Source organism: Rhinolophus sinicus, linkage group LG01, assembly GCF_036562045.2.
Source record: "Rhinolophus sinicus isolate RSC01 linkage group LG01, ASM3656204v1, whole genome shotgun sequence".
In the NCBI taxonomy this organism is placed as follows: Eukaryota; Metazoa; Chordata; class Mammalia; order Chiroptera; family Rhinolophidae; genus Rhinolophus; species Rhinolophus sinicus.
The window spans coordinates 129,950,057-129,964,305 of record NC_133751.1 but is presented as its reverse complement, the minus strand read 5'-3'; the positions used below and the strand labels follow the sequence as shown (position 1 = coordinate 129,964,305).

The 14,249-nt window shown below is 37.3% G+C and overlaps 1 protein-coding gene across 1 annotated transcript in view; it reads left to right on the top strand.

Annotated features, from left to right (window-relative positions):
* Positions 1-269: 269 nt before the first annotated feature.
* Positions 270-14,249, top strand: part of NXPH2 (neurexophilin 2) — a 107,107-nt gene continuing 93,127 nt past the window's right edge. The window contains exon 1 of the mRNA XM_019752560.2: positions 270-909. Within this exon, the coding sequence (XP_019608119.1) occupies positions 859-909 (51 nt within the window). The 5' untranslated portion in view covers positions 270-858. The remainder of the gene's footprint in view (positions 910-14,249) is intronic.

The following is a 14,249-nucleotide window of genomic DNA, read 5'->3' as shown; positions in this document are numbered from 1 at the left end:
TCTCACAGCCCAGGTTCTACCCCTTATCAAGGTCTCTCTCGGTTCCCACTACTTCCCACTTCCACAAAGCCTTTTGGCCGCGCCAGCCACACTTTCCACCCCTTTCTCGGAGCTCCTTGAAGGTAGGGCTGCCGGGGAGAAGGGTGCTCCTCCGGGGTGTCCCAGGCTGCAGCCCTACCTCCCGGACCTAGCCATTCCTGTTCGCAGCCCCCACGCCCCGCCCAGGACCCTGCCGTCGCCATCCCCTCAAACTCCCTGGGTGCTCTCTCAGTGCACTCCTTCCCGCATCCACGCAGGGAGATCTCCCCGCTCCCACCTCCTCAGCAAAACAAGAGCGGGTCAGCAGGCAGGGTGTCTAACCCAGCCGAGTCTCCAGGACACTGTGCTGGGCGGGAGCGGAAGAGGCACCGGGTCTCACCCGACTCTCGAGTGCGCTCAGTTCTGACCCGCAGCAGCGCGGCGGGGCCGGATCGCTAAGCAGCTTAGCGCGGGAACCCAGCACCAAAGCGCAGAAGCCGCCGTCTCCGGCCCGCGGGCGCTTCGGCGCTCACCCTGACCGCGGGACGCCGGAGTCCTGGGCGCTGCTGGAGCCCCAGGCAGCGTTCCGGAGCTCAAGGCGCCCCGCAAGCTCCTTCCTGGCCCCCTCAAGGAGGGGCGCGCGGGGGCCTGAGAGGCATCGCCCGCCCTCCCCTTTCCCCGCCCGCCCACCCGGCCCGCGCCGCGCGGCGCTGCGCTCGGATTCCGAGAGGGAAGCGCCTCGCTGTGTCCCTGGCGTCCTCAGTCCTGCCCCTCGAAGTGGAGATGCGCGAGAGGCAGGCGAGGGCGCGCAGCTCTTGAGACGCCGCGCCAGCCGGCACCATGCGCCTACGGCCGCTGCCCCTAGTCGTGGTCCCCGGCTTGCTGCAGCTGGTGAGTACTTATCCGCCGCGCGCCTCGCGCGCTGGGGACGCGTTTCGGCGGGAAAACCGCGCCGGTGGCCGATTCGGAAGCAGAACCCGGGGCTGTTTGGGATGTGGGGTTGGGGGCGCGCGGAGTGGAGAGTTTAGGGTGGCCCTGTGGGCTGGAGGGTAACAATCGGAGAACTGAATAGAAGGGACCTGGTGGAGGTTGAGGGGTCTTAGCCAGTCTGGGACTTGAGGACCGGGATAAAGTAGGCAGAAAGTGGCCGGGAAGAAGGTGCAAGAGAAGGAAGAGGTTTATTGTGAAGCATCCAGGAGGGGGTGAGAGCACAGGAGTACGATTGGGATGGGCTCGACCTGCCTTCAGCCCAGAGTTTGAGGGGCTTGGTGATTTTTATTTTTCACGTGTTTTGACCGGATGCCCGCAGACACTTCTTCCAAACCACCGCATCCGGCATCCTTGTTCGCAGGGCCAGTTAGTGGAGCCTTGCTGGGGAAAAACTCAGGTCAAAGACCGGGAGCCAGTCTGGATTTCTCTTCCTTTTCCTTCCGGCGCTGGGGACTGGGATGGAGTTTTGTGCGGGCGGGGATGCAGGATGTAACTTTCACACCCAACTCCACGCAGCAGCCCCCTCTCGGGTATCTCTAGGCAGTGTGTTCCCCGAAGACCTCTCCATCCTGGTCTGGGCCGCTCGGGGCGCTGAGGAATAGGAAGGGGGTTAGAAGGTGGTTCAGCCAGATAGGTTCTAGGCGACTGTCGGCGTTGTAATTCTCATTTCTCCTCGCTTTTCCCGCGTGGCACCCCGCTCTCCTCCTTCAGAAATATACCCATGTACTGTACATATTGCTAGTTAATTTCATTTAACGACAAGTAAGACTTTCAAGAAGACGACTTGTAAAGTAAAATTATAGAAGGGGACGACTTTGGCTCAGTCTGCCTCTGTGATGGATTTCTCCTTCTCTGTTGGCACTCACGCTGATAGGGTGCTGTTAAGAGGGCTTTCTCCAGATGCCATGGTTTCTTGGGCCTTCGTACTGAAGACCACCCAGTTAGGTCTGGGCTGTTAAAACAAGATCAAGGAACCCAAGCACTAAGAGAATGATGATCTCTCCCTTTTTTTCCTTCCTTCTCTCCTCCCATCCTTCCTCCCCCTCCCTTTTTCCCTTCCTTCCTTCCTTCCTTCCTTCCTTCCTTCCTTCCTTCCTTCCTGCCTCCCTTTTTTCCTTCCTTCCTGCCTCCCTTTTTTCCTTCCTTCCTGCCTCCCTTTTTTCCTTCTTTCCTTCCTTCCTTCTTTCCTTCCCTCTCTCTCCCTCCCTCCCTCCCTCCCTCCTCCCTCTTTCCTTCCTTCCTTCCTTCCTTCCTTCCTTCTCTAGCTCTATTAGTTTTCTTTAGAGGAAAAGATCAAGTAACTTATGAAACTTTCCATGATATGTATATGCAGAGATACTTTACAAGTTTTGAGGATGGAAGGCCCTCTAAAAGGTCTTAGGGCAGGGAAAGGTCACAAAAAAGAAGGCCCTGTCCATTCTTGTCACAACAAAGAATAGCATCACCTGCTCAGCATTAACTAAGAAATTCTTCATGGCATCAAGAAGGAAATGCAGTGATGTTCCCTAGTGCCCTCGAATGAGCCAGCACATATCGGCTATATGCAATACTGCATGTTAAAATAAAATTTATATCTAAGTAAGGCATTATGCAAGCAACATATATGCCACATTAGTTTTTAGTGTCACTTGCTTTTTAAAATGTTTAATCTGGATTCTGGTAAGAGGTGATCTGACAAAGCAGCATTTATATGGTGCGTGTAAATAAAACTCTAAAAGCCTGGGGAAATCAGATGCTTAGGTAGGGTCTTCAGAATATCTTCAGGAATTTCTTAGTTCATTAATTTAATTGTGCATTCAGTGATCATTCAGTGCATTCAGTGATCAGTGAAACAGAAACTGTGTATCTGTTTCACTGTGTTCGACTCTTAAAGATATATTTTGGCATGTGTTGGGTAAAAAGTTTTCCTATCAGATACTATATTGCAAATATTAGATTTTTTCCCACACCACCATATTCAATAGGTAATACGAAGTACATCTTGAAGGTATTACATACCCTCTTTAAGAGCTAGATTCTAATATTACAGCATGGATTGATTGATTAGTTTTTAAGGAAGCTTATGTCAAATTCTAATCCGTTTTTGGATTGTGCTTGGCTTGTAATGTTTTCTTTTTCTTTTTTTTTTTTTTTTTTTTTCTTTTCCTGGAGCACTTTATCATGGTAAGTGAGGTGGGGAGCTGCAGCTGTGTGATAAGCACACATTCTTTACACCACCATCCTTTTGGACAATAAAAGGCTGTTTACATTCTCCACATTCTTAGAGCTGTTTCCAGCCTCAGCACAAGGGGGTTAGAATCTGGAAGAAAAATGGGAGTGTCTGGGGAGGGTAGATCTAGATTAAAATATCCCCCAATCCCACCAGTGCCCCACCCCAGCAGGTATCAAAAAGGACAGATCATAATTTGGCCCTTTGGGTGGCTTATAGTTTTATATTTTTCAGCTAATATTGAATTTCTTTGTTAAATCCCAACAGCAAATGGATAAAATATTTTCTAGATTTGAAAACTAGTTTTTAAATTTTCTAGAAACCACATGTACTTAGTAGATCTGCCTTTGGGGGAGGTGTGGGGAGTGTTATTGTGGGAGTTGGATTTTACTTTTCCTTCCACACTGCCAGCCTGAAGAATAATATACTTTTAAAAATGCCAAATATGTTTAATGAGTAGTGGATTCATTTGGGGATATAGAAAATTTAATTTTAAGAAAATTGTCTGCTTCATCTGAAAGCAGTCACAGGGAGTTGGGCCCCCAAAAATCACTAACCCCGTAATACTGGTACAATAAGTACAATGTCTTTACCTATTTTTGTGATGTTTACAATTTTTAAGAAAACAAACTGACTTGATAAATACTGCAGGTGGTCTATGAAGTACATGTTTATGTCACCTGTCCTTGCCCCATTTTCCTGGCCTGTGTCCAGGCTTTTAATAAACAGGTTTCTATACCTAAGTCATAAGGATTAACCAGGTACTTGCAAAATTTTAATATCAATTCTAAATGTATTTTCTTTGAAATTTTTATTCAGCAACATATTCTTCATAAAAATATTAACAGCTCATTACTTTTTTCTGCCATCTAATGAAAACTAGCATTTGAAATTAATATTATAACAAATTGAGTGTTATTTCATGACATGATCCAAGGTAAAGACTTCGCCAGTTGACAACTTCTTACAGATTTGCATGATAATTTGTAATTCATAATAAGTGTGATTTTTGCCTTTAAGTAAAATGCAGATTGTAAAAAGATTAAATTTGAATTTAAATGGATGATTAGCTTGAGTTTAAGATAAAATTTAGCTATGATTTTAAAATAAGTGTGTTACACATTTCAATTGGTTTTTCTGTGATATAATGATGAGTTTATAAAGTAAAATATAAATTTAAAGTAATATAAGTTAGTGAATTTTTAGAATCCTATAAAGTCAGAATACTTGTGATGTAAGGTGTTACAATTTTAAGTTCATTCTCATAATATCGTCCCACATGAATTTATTAAGGCTATTTTTGTTTATTTTAACAAACTGATAATTTTAATATTTGTTTAGTGTGATATTCATAGCATATTTATTCTCAGTTCTGCATTTGTAAGAAGTGCTAACTCATGACTGTCTTTCATTTAAAAATTACAATTTTCCTCATACAGTTTTGATCAATAAACATCAAATCAGTATTTCCCAGTGTAGGATCAATAGTTGTCTGTTGGCAGATGACAGTGCAGAGGACAAAAAACACCATATCATGGTTATAATTTAGAGTTGGCTGGACTTTAAAATTAACTCCTCCTTAAAAGCATTACCTTAGACATTTTTAAAAATGAGAATTAGGATTAGACAGTTAAATCCTCTATTCCAGCCACTCACCTCCCAGTATAAATTGTGTCCCCTTGGCCTGTTCTGAGATTATGTTATTTGGTGCAGTTTTAAATGCCTTCTACATAGGAAACGGACTCCTCTCGGTAATTTATTTTATAGGTTAACTAGATTTCCAAATGGAAAAGCAAAGCTTTCTTAATCTCTGTTCTGTGTTTTTTTTCTTAATTTTCTTTTTTTTTAATTGTTTCTGATTAGTGGTCAAAATGCTAAATAAGGCAGAAGGCTTTTTTGAAAAACCTTTTAGAGGTTTTACATTGTCAGCTTAAAATGTGTAGCTCTTGCAAATTGAATGAATTATGACATGTTGATTTTTTTAATAATACGTTGCCCACCTTTTATCTATTAAAGAATTAATTGATACATTTTTAATGATTTAGTCATTTAGTAGAAGCAATCAAAGATAAATATAAATGTGTCAGAAGTTTGTGATTTTGTAAAAGCTTTAGTACTATCTCTTATGGTTTACATATTCTGCAGACTTCTTTACCTGAAGGTTTGTTGAGTAAGATTTGAAAAAAGAATTATAGCCGCACACTCAAGAGCCTACAGTTAGGGCTGTGTCAGCATTTCTGTAAAGAATCTCATTTCTATCTTAGCCATAAGTGTTATTGCCGGTTAGAAGTTGGCATTTAATATCTTGATTTGGGAGTCAGTTATTTTAAAGCTGCTTTAAAAAATTGGTCCAAATGATTTTGAGCACTCATCCATGTGAGGCTACTCTCTAGGTATTATAGTATGCAGGATGATGATATAACTAATTTCTACATCATTCTTGCACAGTAATTATAACTTAAATTGAATTATGTTTACATTATTTTAAATAATCTTTTCCCAAATCATCTTTTTCTTGCACAGCTGTAAGATTTTGTAACACTATTTCATTATGAGTACTTTTAATTGTGCCAAATTCAGACGCCCTAGTCAGTGTTTTTATGAGTCCTTATTTTTAACAATTTATTTGAACTTTTTATTACTTGTGTTATGACCAATGGTGTGATGACAACTTTATTTTTCAGTTCATCATCCTGCTCAAAAACAAATGATCTAAAGCAGTTTACAGTATAGGCTTTCATATTATAGAAATAATTCAGAGATATGATTGAAATCTTTCATTTTGTTATTTTTAATTTATAAAAATCTAGATAAAAACCTTGAAATAAATAACTGTTTGGTTCATTATGCTGTAAGATTAGTGTGTAATAAGGAATTCTGTTTCTGTAACTACCATTAAAAATGAAAGTTTCGTTATTCAAACCCAAGAGCTATAGAAAATATTTTCCTTTTTCTTAGCCAGGTTATTCAAGAAAATAAAATAGATTGTCTTTAAAATTGTAATTCTTGTAAATTTGGCCTTTCTTAAAGTTGAAAGTTTTATAAACTTAAACTACACTGATAATAATTCTGTCTTAGATTTGCATAAACTTAACATATTTTCAAGTTTTTTCACAGTTTATCACATTCTATTCTCCCAATAAAACTGTAAGACAGAGAAGGCCATTTTAAATGTTTCCATTTGTGTATCAGAAAGAACTATTCATCTGCTGAGAAAGCACTGGGTTCTAGTTCTAAATAAATTGCAAATTCAACCAGTAGTTGCTAACTGTTTGACTCAGACTTTACACTGAGGCTAGAGCAGACATTAAGCATATAGCAGTAAGCAAAGAAGAGCTGGTCTGAGAGTGTATGGGTATATGCACTCGTGTGTATGTGTCTTGAGCGGGTCATTTAATGGTCTCAGACCCTCATCTGTAAAATGAAGTCATTAATAATAAAGTCAATGAAAAATTACTTCTAACATCTATTTCCTTTAAAAAAAAAATGTAATAACAGTGTTTCTGGATTTTTCTTTTTATGAGCTACATCTTAAGTTACTATATAATTTAAAGAATGTCTTACAAACATAATTGTTTTACATACAAATTTTACATGGAGTTTATGCTGTTAACCACATGACAAATGATACATATATTTAGAAGTAGATTTAAAACACTGCAAAACAGCTTAATGCTATCCCTGCTTATGGAAAAGGAAAATTTAGTGAAACTAGGCAAAAGGAATTGATGAACACTTATTTAATATATATATATATATATATATATATATATATATATATATACAAATAATCAACAAAATCAATAAAATTTAATTAAAATGGTACATTCAGGGCTTTCCCCTCGATACCAGTTTTAAATTGTAAACTACTAATATCTAGTCATTGCTTTAATTTAAATAAAAAGATAAATTCTTGTCAGTTAAATTCTAATAATTAAGATAAGCAAACTTAACAGTTTAGTATTGTACTTCAACCAGGAAACTAGCATGAGACTTTTGTACGCCTCAGTGGAATCCAGCCTATTTAAATCAGGAATACTTTAAACTAACTTCAAAGGTCTCAGGGGTTCCAATGTAAATGGTACAAACTTTGTACAAGAAAACCAACAAAGAACTGTCATGTGAGACCTATCAGAGATAAGAAAATTGTTAATAATCTTAATACGAGAGGACATGCTAACTGAAACAGCCTGACTAATCTTGGGGCTCAATCCAGCTATGCTTGAAACAACATAAATGTTTAAAAATGAATCTTGACCTTGTGATATTGCTGGTTTTGGTCAAATAAAGTGATTCTAAGGTCATAAAAACTTGTGTAAATTCTCTTCATGCAAGAATATGCAAAATGTGATTTTTGAACATTGTCATATATACTGACAATTTTAAAATCTCATCAGTTTCATCTTAAGTTACATAGCATACATATTTATTCACTCAAAACAGTAGGTCACCAAAAAAATAGATTATTTAAGGGAAGAGACCACATGTGTAATTTATATGGCTGTTAAAAGTCCATGTGACTTTCTTTCCAGAATTCTATCCCGCATTTGTATGTGTAGACTTAACCAGTGAAAGTAGTTGATTGACTATGACAATGTTCACAATATTTTAAAGGGATAGTGGATATAATAAGAAAATAAGGACTCTGAAGAGTGCTTTAACATTTTGTAGTAATGATAACAATAATTTTTATGAATAAAGTTTTGCATTTGGATAATCCAAACAGAAGACAATTGGGATCGGTATGAGGATTAGGGCTACGGAAATGCAAAGGGAGGTGAAGTTTTCAAAGGGGTGCTTTTCACAGTCGTGAGTTCACTTGTTCCCATGTTGATGACTCCCAAATTTGTACCTCAGTTCCCACCCTATTGCTCACTGTCCAAGGCCATATCTCCATAGCTATTGTTCACCTTTACTTGGTTATTTTACTACCAACTCACACTCAACATATCCAAAGCCACATACATATTTTCTGAATGAGTGCCTTCATGGAATCAGCTCTTGAAACCACCACCTTCCCCTTTTTAGCTTAGTGTCTTTGTGTTCAGACACGTGACCATGTGACTTGGTATAAAGCATCAAATGGTTTACAAGATTCTTTCACATATATGACCTCACAGTTCATCTTCACATCAGCTCTGAAAGGTAAACAGCAGTAGTTGTTGTAACCATTTTACCAATGAAGAAAAAAAAACATTGAAGGTTTCAGATGGGCTGTAGGCCACACAAAAAGTGAAACATGAATTGCCCCTCCCCCAGTCCAGCCCTTAGATCATGGTGACATCCATTTGTAGCAGAAGGTCGTGAGACCCATCTTTAACACTCAGAATGATGGGCTTGAGAGACATCTCTAGAAAACATCCCATTCTGCTCAGCAACCACGCTGAGGTAGAAAGCCCAAGTCATTTACTTTAGGATTGTTTGAAACAAGTTTCTTATAAAGTTAAACAGAACAAATGGATTATTGGATTATGTCCCTCAATTGGGAATTCTATTTAGAACTTAGCCTCACAGAGTTTAGTTGACAAGTGCCCCAGTTTTTTAGTGTTAGGGTTATATTGATGGCCAGGTAATGTGGTTCCAGTTAGGATCAGATAAGGACTTGAGAGTTCCTCTAATTTCTTAAGATATCGACCTGTAACACTTCCGATTGGAAAGATTAACAAAAAGAGGCCCTCATTCCTATTAAGGGCCACGTAATCCTGGTTTTCTAATGGACAGGTGGGGATATGAGAAGGAGCCAGTGTCAGGGGCAGGCTATCTAGTACTGTAGGCGCTCACGCTTGTGCAGAACTCCCAAGCATTCATACATAATTTTGTTTTACCAGTAACATACTTGTTCTTGCTCTCTCTCTCTCTCTATTTCTTACTTTTTTATGAAAATGTGCATTTTATTATAAAGTCAGTATATCGTAGCAGATGTTGTTGGCTCTCTACTTAGGATCTCTTTTTAGCATTTCTGTGCAACCTCCCCTTTTTTGGTTTTTATTCTAACACTGGGTACCTGTATCTTTCCTTCAGAGGATTTTCTCAGGTGTTGGATGCACCTTGCCAGAAAACACTCAGAGTCAGACTGCTGTTCCTTTCCCCTCAGGGCAGCTCTTGACAAATGACTGGCAGTGGCCAGGGTGTGAAAAGCCAGCTTCTCTGCTCTGAGGATTAACTAATACTCTAGAGTGCCCCTGTGGGATGATGCTGAAGTACCCTGAAGGGGACTTGGCTGATATCACACACTTCCAAGGCTCGCTCCCTCCCAGTCTCTAACCTGCTGCCCCACGCCCTTCCCAGACTTCTCCGAAATGCTTTGTTATAAATCACATGCACTCAAACATTTGGCTTGGCATCTGCTTCTAGGAAACAGAACCTAAGATTTCTGTTTATTTTTTTTATTAATATTCATAAATTTTTAAAATAGTCATCCTTATCCCTGCCTGCTTTCTACCGTCTCACACTAAGAGATAATCACTATTAATAGGTTATAATGTGTATCTTTCCAGAAATTTGGATATAAATGCTTTTATCATAAGTATATCAACACAATATAAAGTTCTATAACATGTATTTTTAATGCAGTAACATATTGTGGCCATTTTTATACAATATAGAATAATTTATATTTTTGAGGATTCATAGTATTTTGTGGCATTGATGATGTGCCATGTAATGTATTTTTAATCAGTCCCTTATTAATTTTTTGATTGTTTTTAATTTTTTGAATGCCCTTATTAATTTTTTGATTGTTTTTAATTTTTTGAATGTATTTATGAGTACATCTATAAAATGAATTCCTAGAATTAAAAATACTGACTGATTCAATGCTGGGAACATACAATATGAATTTGGAAAAATAGAAATTTTCTCCTAAATGACTGTACCAAAATACAGTACCAGTCAGTGTATATGCATACCTAATCTTTATTTGAATAGTGTATTTTTTTTTTAAACTTTGCCACTCTAATTAAAGGAAAACACCTCATTGTTTTTAAAATGCGTTATATATTACTTATTAGGAAGGAGATGTGTGTTTTCATATTTAATAACAATTTGTATTTGTATTTTGTGATTTTCCCTTTAAATAATTCCCTATTTTTTTTAATTCCTCATTTTTCAACAGCCTATAAACTTAGTTTCATTTTTATATTCCTCTTTCACAATTGTTTCTTTTGTTATTCCTGGATATTTTATATATTATGAGGTTGTTCTGGATACCATTTCTATGCCTGACACTGAAAATTTGTTTTTTGCTGGAATATAAGGAAAGCTATTTATTTTAGTATATTTATGTTTGTATCAATTCTATTTCTAAACTGAATTATTAACTTTAATAATTTTTAATTGTATTCTTCTGGGTTTTACATATATAGACAATCGTATTATCTGAAAATTATTTTCTATTTGTTCTTTCTATTAAAATTTTATGATTCTTAAATTAGAATTTATTCTCTTAGTGTACTGGGTAGAACTTTCAGTATATTGTTGAATAACACTGTGAAAGTATTTTTTTATAATTCCAACTTTAAAATTTACTAACTATAATGTTTGCTTTTATTTTATAATAAATAATCTATCAAATTAAGAATATGCTTTTCCATACTAGAATACATTTATGTCAATCATAGAGGTTGATTTCATATTTAATATTCATATTCAAATATATTTTTATCATTCCTCAAAATGATCATATATTTTAAAAAAATGTTAACTTGTTTATGATTCTTATTTATGAATAGGTTTCCTAGTATTAAGCTGTTTAAATAAAGTTAAATTATCTATATTTTAATACACTGATAGGTGTTTTTATGTTGTTACTATTTTATTTAGGAACACTGATTCTATACTCATAAGTAAAATATAGCGAAGAGAAACGTGTCAGGTTTGGCATCAGGATTATTCTAGGATCATAAATAGACAAACTTCTATTTCTCTCCCTTCAATTCCAAGAGAAGGTAAAAATAATTGAGAATGGTTTTTCACTTGGAATTTTGTGAGGAATCATTTTCATTCATTTGAGCCCTTTTTTTTAGGAGAGATCTTTTATAAACATTTCATTTCCTTTATGGCTATTATCCATTCAGATGTTTTTTCTTTAATCCTATTGAATCCCTTTTATTAATTTTAAAACAAAATCATGCATTTTTTGTGTGTCTTCAAATTTATTTAGCATAAAATTATGTATACTATTACCTTAATTTTAAAAAAATTACTTAAATTCTGTGAATTTACCCTACGTTTCCCCCTAAGTTTGTATTAATTGTTTTGGAATTAATTGTTTTGGTAGTAACTAGGGGACTGCCTTCATTCTCTCTCTAGGTCTACCAGTGTAAATAGAAGCTTTCTGTGGCAGATTCCATAGTCAGGCCCAACCTGAATGAAGCTTTGCGTGAAGGGGTGACCCTCAGCTCTCTTCCTGCTCAGTGGAGAATGTTGCAACCTCCTGGTAGCTGCCCTAGTTAGTGCCTGCTTGCACTTCTCTCTCTTCCTGTACTAAGCTTGGTGGTGGGAAGAAGGTACCTTGTTACTGCTTAGACACTGTTCTCTTTTGCTGTTATTTGCTTATAGGCTGCTCAGCACGCTTGATTTTCTATCATCTGATTCACTCTTTTTCATATCTTCTTGAGATTTTCAAATTTTGTCAACTCTTGGCTTCCTTTCCTCTTTCTAGCACCACTACGCATTCATTCTGGTTTTTCATTCCTATTTCATTTCATTGGAAATGTGGGGAGGAGGCCAGGTAAACACATTCACTCATCTTTCCTCATTGCAACTGGAAATCTTTTAGTCATTTTTGGCTCATTTTTCTTTATCCTCTACAATATCCATTCAGTCACAAAATCCTATGAAATTTCCTTCCAAATCCCTCTGTAAACTGTCTCTTCCTCTCCACTTGCTGCCATTTCATCACTACAGCAGCCTCCTAGCTGGTCTACTTTATTCCAACGTGAGACTTCTAAATTTATTCCACATGTCACAGAATCATCTTTCTTAAATTTTTTTTTGGATGTACTATTCTACTCCCCTACTAAGAATGAGATGGTGGTTCCTTTTTTCTTAACACATTGAATTTAAGTTTCTCATCCTGGTTTTCCAGCCTTGAATATCTCATCCAATATTCAACATATACTCTTAACTGCAGCCTTAATACTCCATAAATACTTTAGAGTACAGGGAAAGCATAGGTTTTGATGTCAGACTGACTCAATGCTTTATCTCTAGTATTTTGGTCAAGCCGATAAATATACTGTATTTCTAGTTTTTTCCTCATAAAATAATGGTAATTATAGCTATCTCATAGGGTTATGATTATTACATACAAAAATGTAAAATGCCTAGTACATAGCATTAGCTTAACAAAGGTCAGTTTTTATTTCCACTTGCAACCACTTAGGTTCCTTGTATGCAAACAACAGAAAATGACTGAGGAACTTAGGCAAGAAGAAATTTATGAAAACAGGACAGCTCACAGGAAAGGTTGGTGAACCGGGCATGTCTAGAACAGCATCAAGGGTCTAGGTATCAGGAAAGTATCAATTAGCCAAGACAATGAATAATGCCATTCTTTATTTCTCCAGTCCACTTCATTTAAGATGTCATGTTTTGGTTGAGAGAGCCTGGTTGGCTTGGGTCATTTGTTTTGGCTTGAGAAGGGTGGGATATTTTGATGAACAGTTCCACACGTACTAGGGAATAAACACTATATGTTCCCATTATAGTACGTGTGATTAAACCTCCCACTAAAGGAAGACCCAAACACTTACATAGAAGACCTGTCTTTATATTAATCAACCTAGTCTTTCACTGATTGTGAAACAAACAAAAAACAGACAAACAAACAAACAAACAAAAAACAAATAAAGAAGGATAAAGAGAAACTCACTGAACCTACTACCCTGGAGGGAACAAAGAATATAGGGGACAGACTTCAATTTTAAAGATTCCTAATTAGTATCCTCTGAGAGTCAAGAAGATATTGCATCCTGAAAATATAAGAGCAGCCCGCTATGAAGAAAGATCAACTGGGCAACAAGAAAGAATTTTTGGAAATGAAATATATAACTGACAAAGTTAAAAACTCACAGAGAAGGTTGAAAGGAATAGGGCTAAAGTCCATGCTGATGAACTGTAAGGTGAAGTCAAGGAAATCTACCGTAACAGAGCAAAAGAACAAAATGGGAAATATGAGAGAACAGTAAAGAGATACAGAGGATAAATCCAGAAAAATCCAGTGAGGAGCCCCAGGAACAGATAGCAGACTACGAGGGGAGGGAACATAGAGAAACAGTGTTGAATGGGCTGATTAAAAAACAAACAAAATCCTGGTGAAATTTCTGAACTCAAAGGAAAAAAATAAAAATCCTAAGAGCTTTCATAGAAACAAGATAGATTATTGACAAAGCAAACACATATTTCAGTAACCCCACTGGATGTTAAAAGCAATGGAATCATGCCTTCAAAGTTCTAAGGGGAAAGAGATATTGAATCTACAGCCAAATTATCAATCAAGTATGAAGGAAAAAGAAGGGGGGAGAAGAAAAAAAGACAATCAGAGAAAATTGAAAAATGATATTTGGAGCATGCAAGAGTGTCAGGGAGTTACCACTTGTTCCATATGGAAAAATCCTCAGAGAGATAATTCAGCAAAGCCAGAAATACAAAATAAAGGGATGATGTGGGACACAGTGGTGTCTGAATGTGACTCAGAAGAAGTGACAGAAGCTAGAGAAGGATCCCTTAGCCTCTGACCCTGGAAACGTGTCGTTCGCTGTGGTCCAGTGACACTGTGGCTCTACAGGAAATTCCATTTAAATCATTTCAGTTTTATAAATGCTGTTTATTAGTTTGCTGTGTTTGGAATATATTCCTACAGAAAGTGTCAATGATTTAAATATAGCTTAAGAACAGAATGTAACTCTAATAAATATTAATATAATATAACAAAAATTGGGAGGTAAAGGGAATATAAGAGGTGAAGTTAGGTAAGCATTCTAGTTTTCTTATCTTTCATAGTAAGAAGTTAAGAGAAGCTGTTTAATGT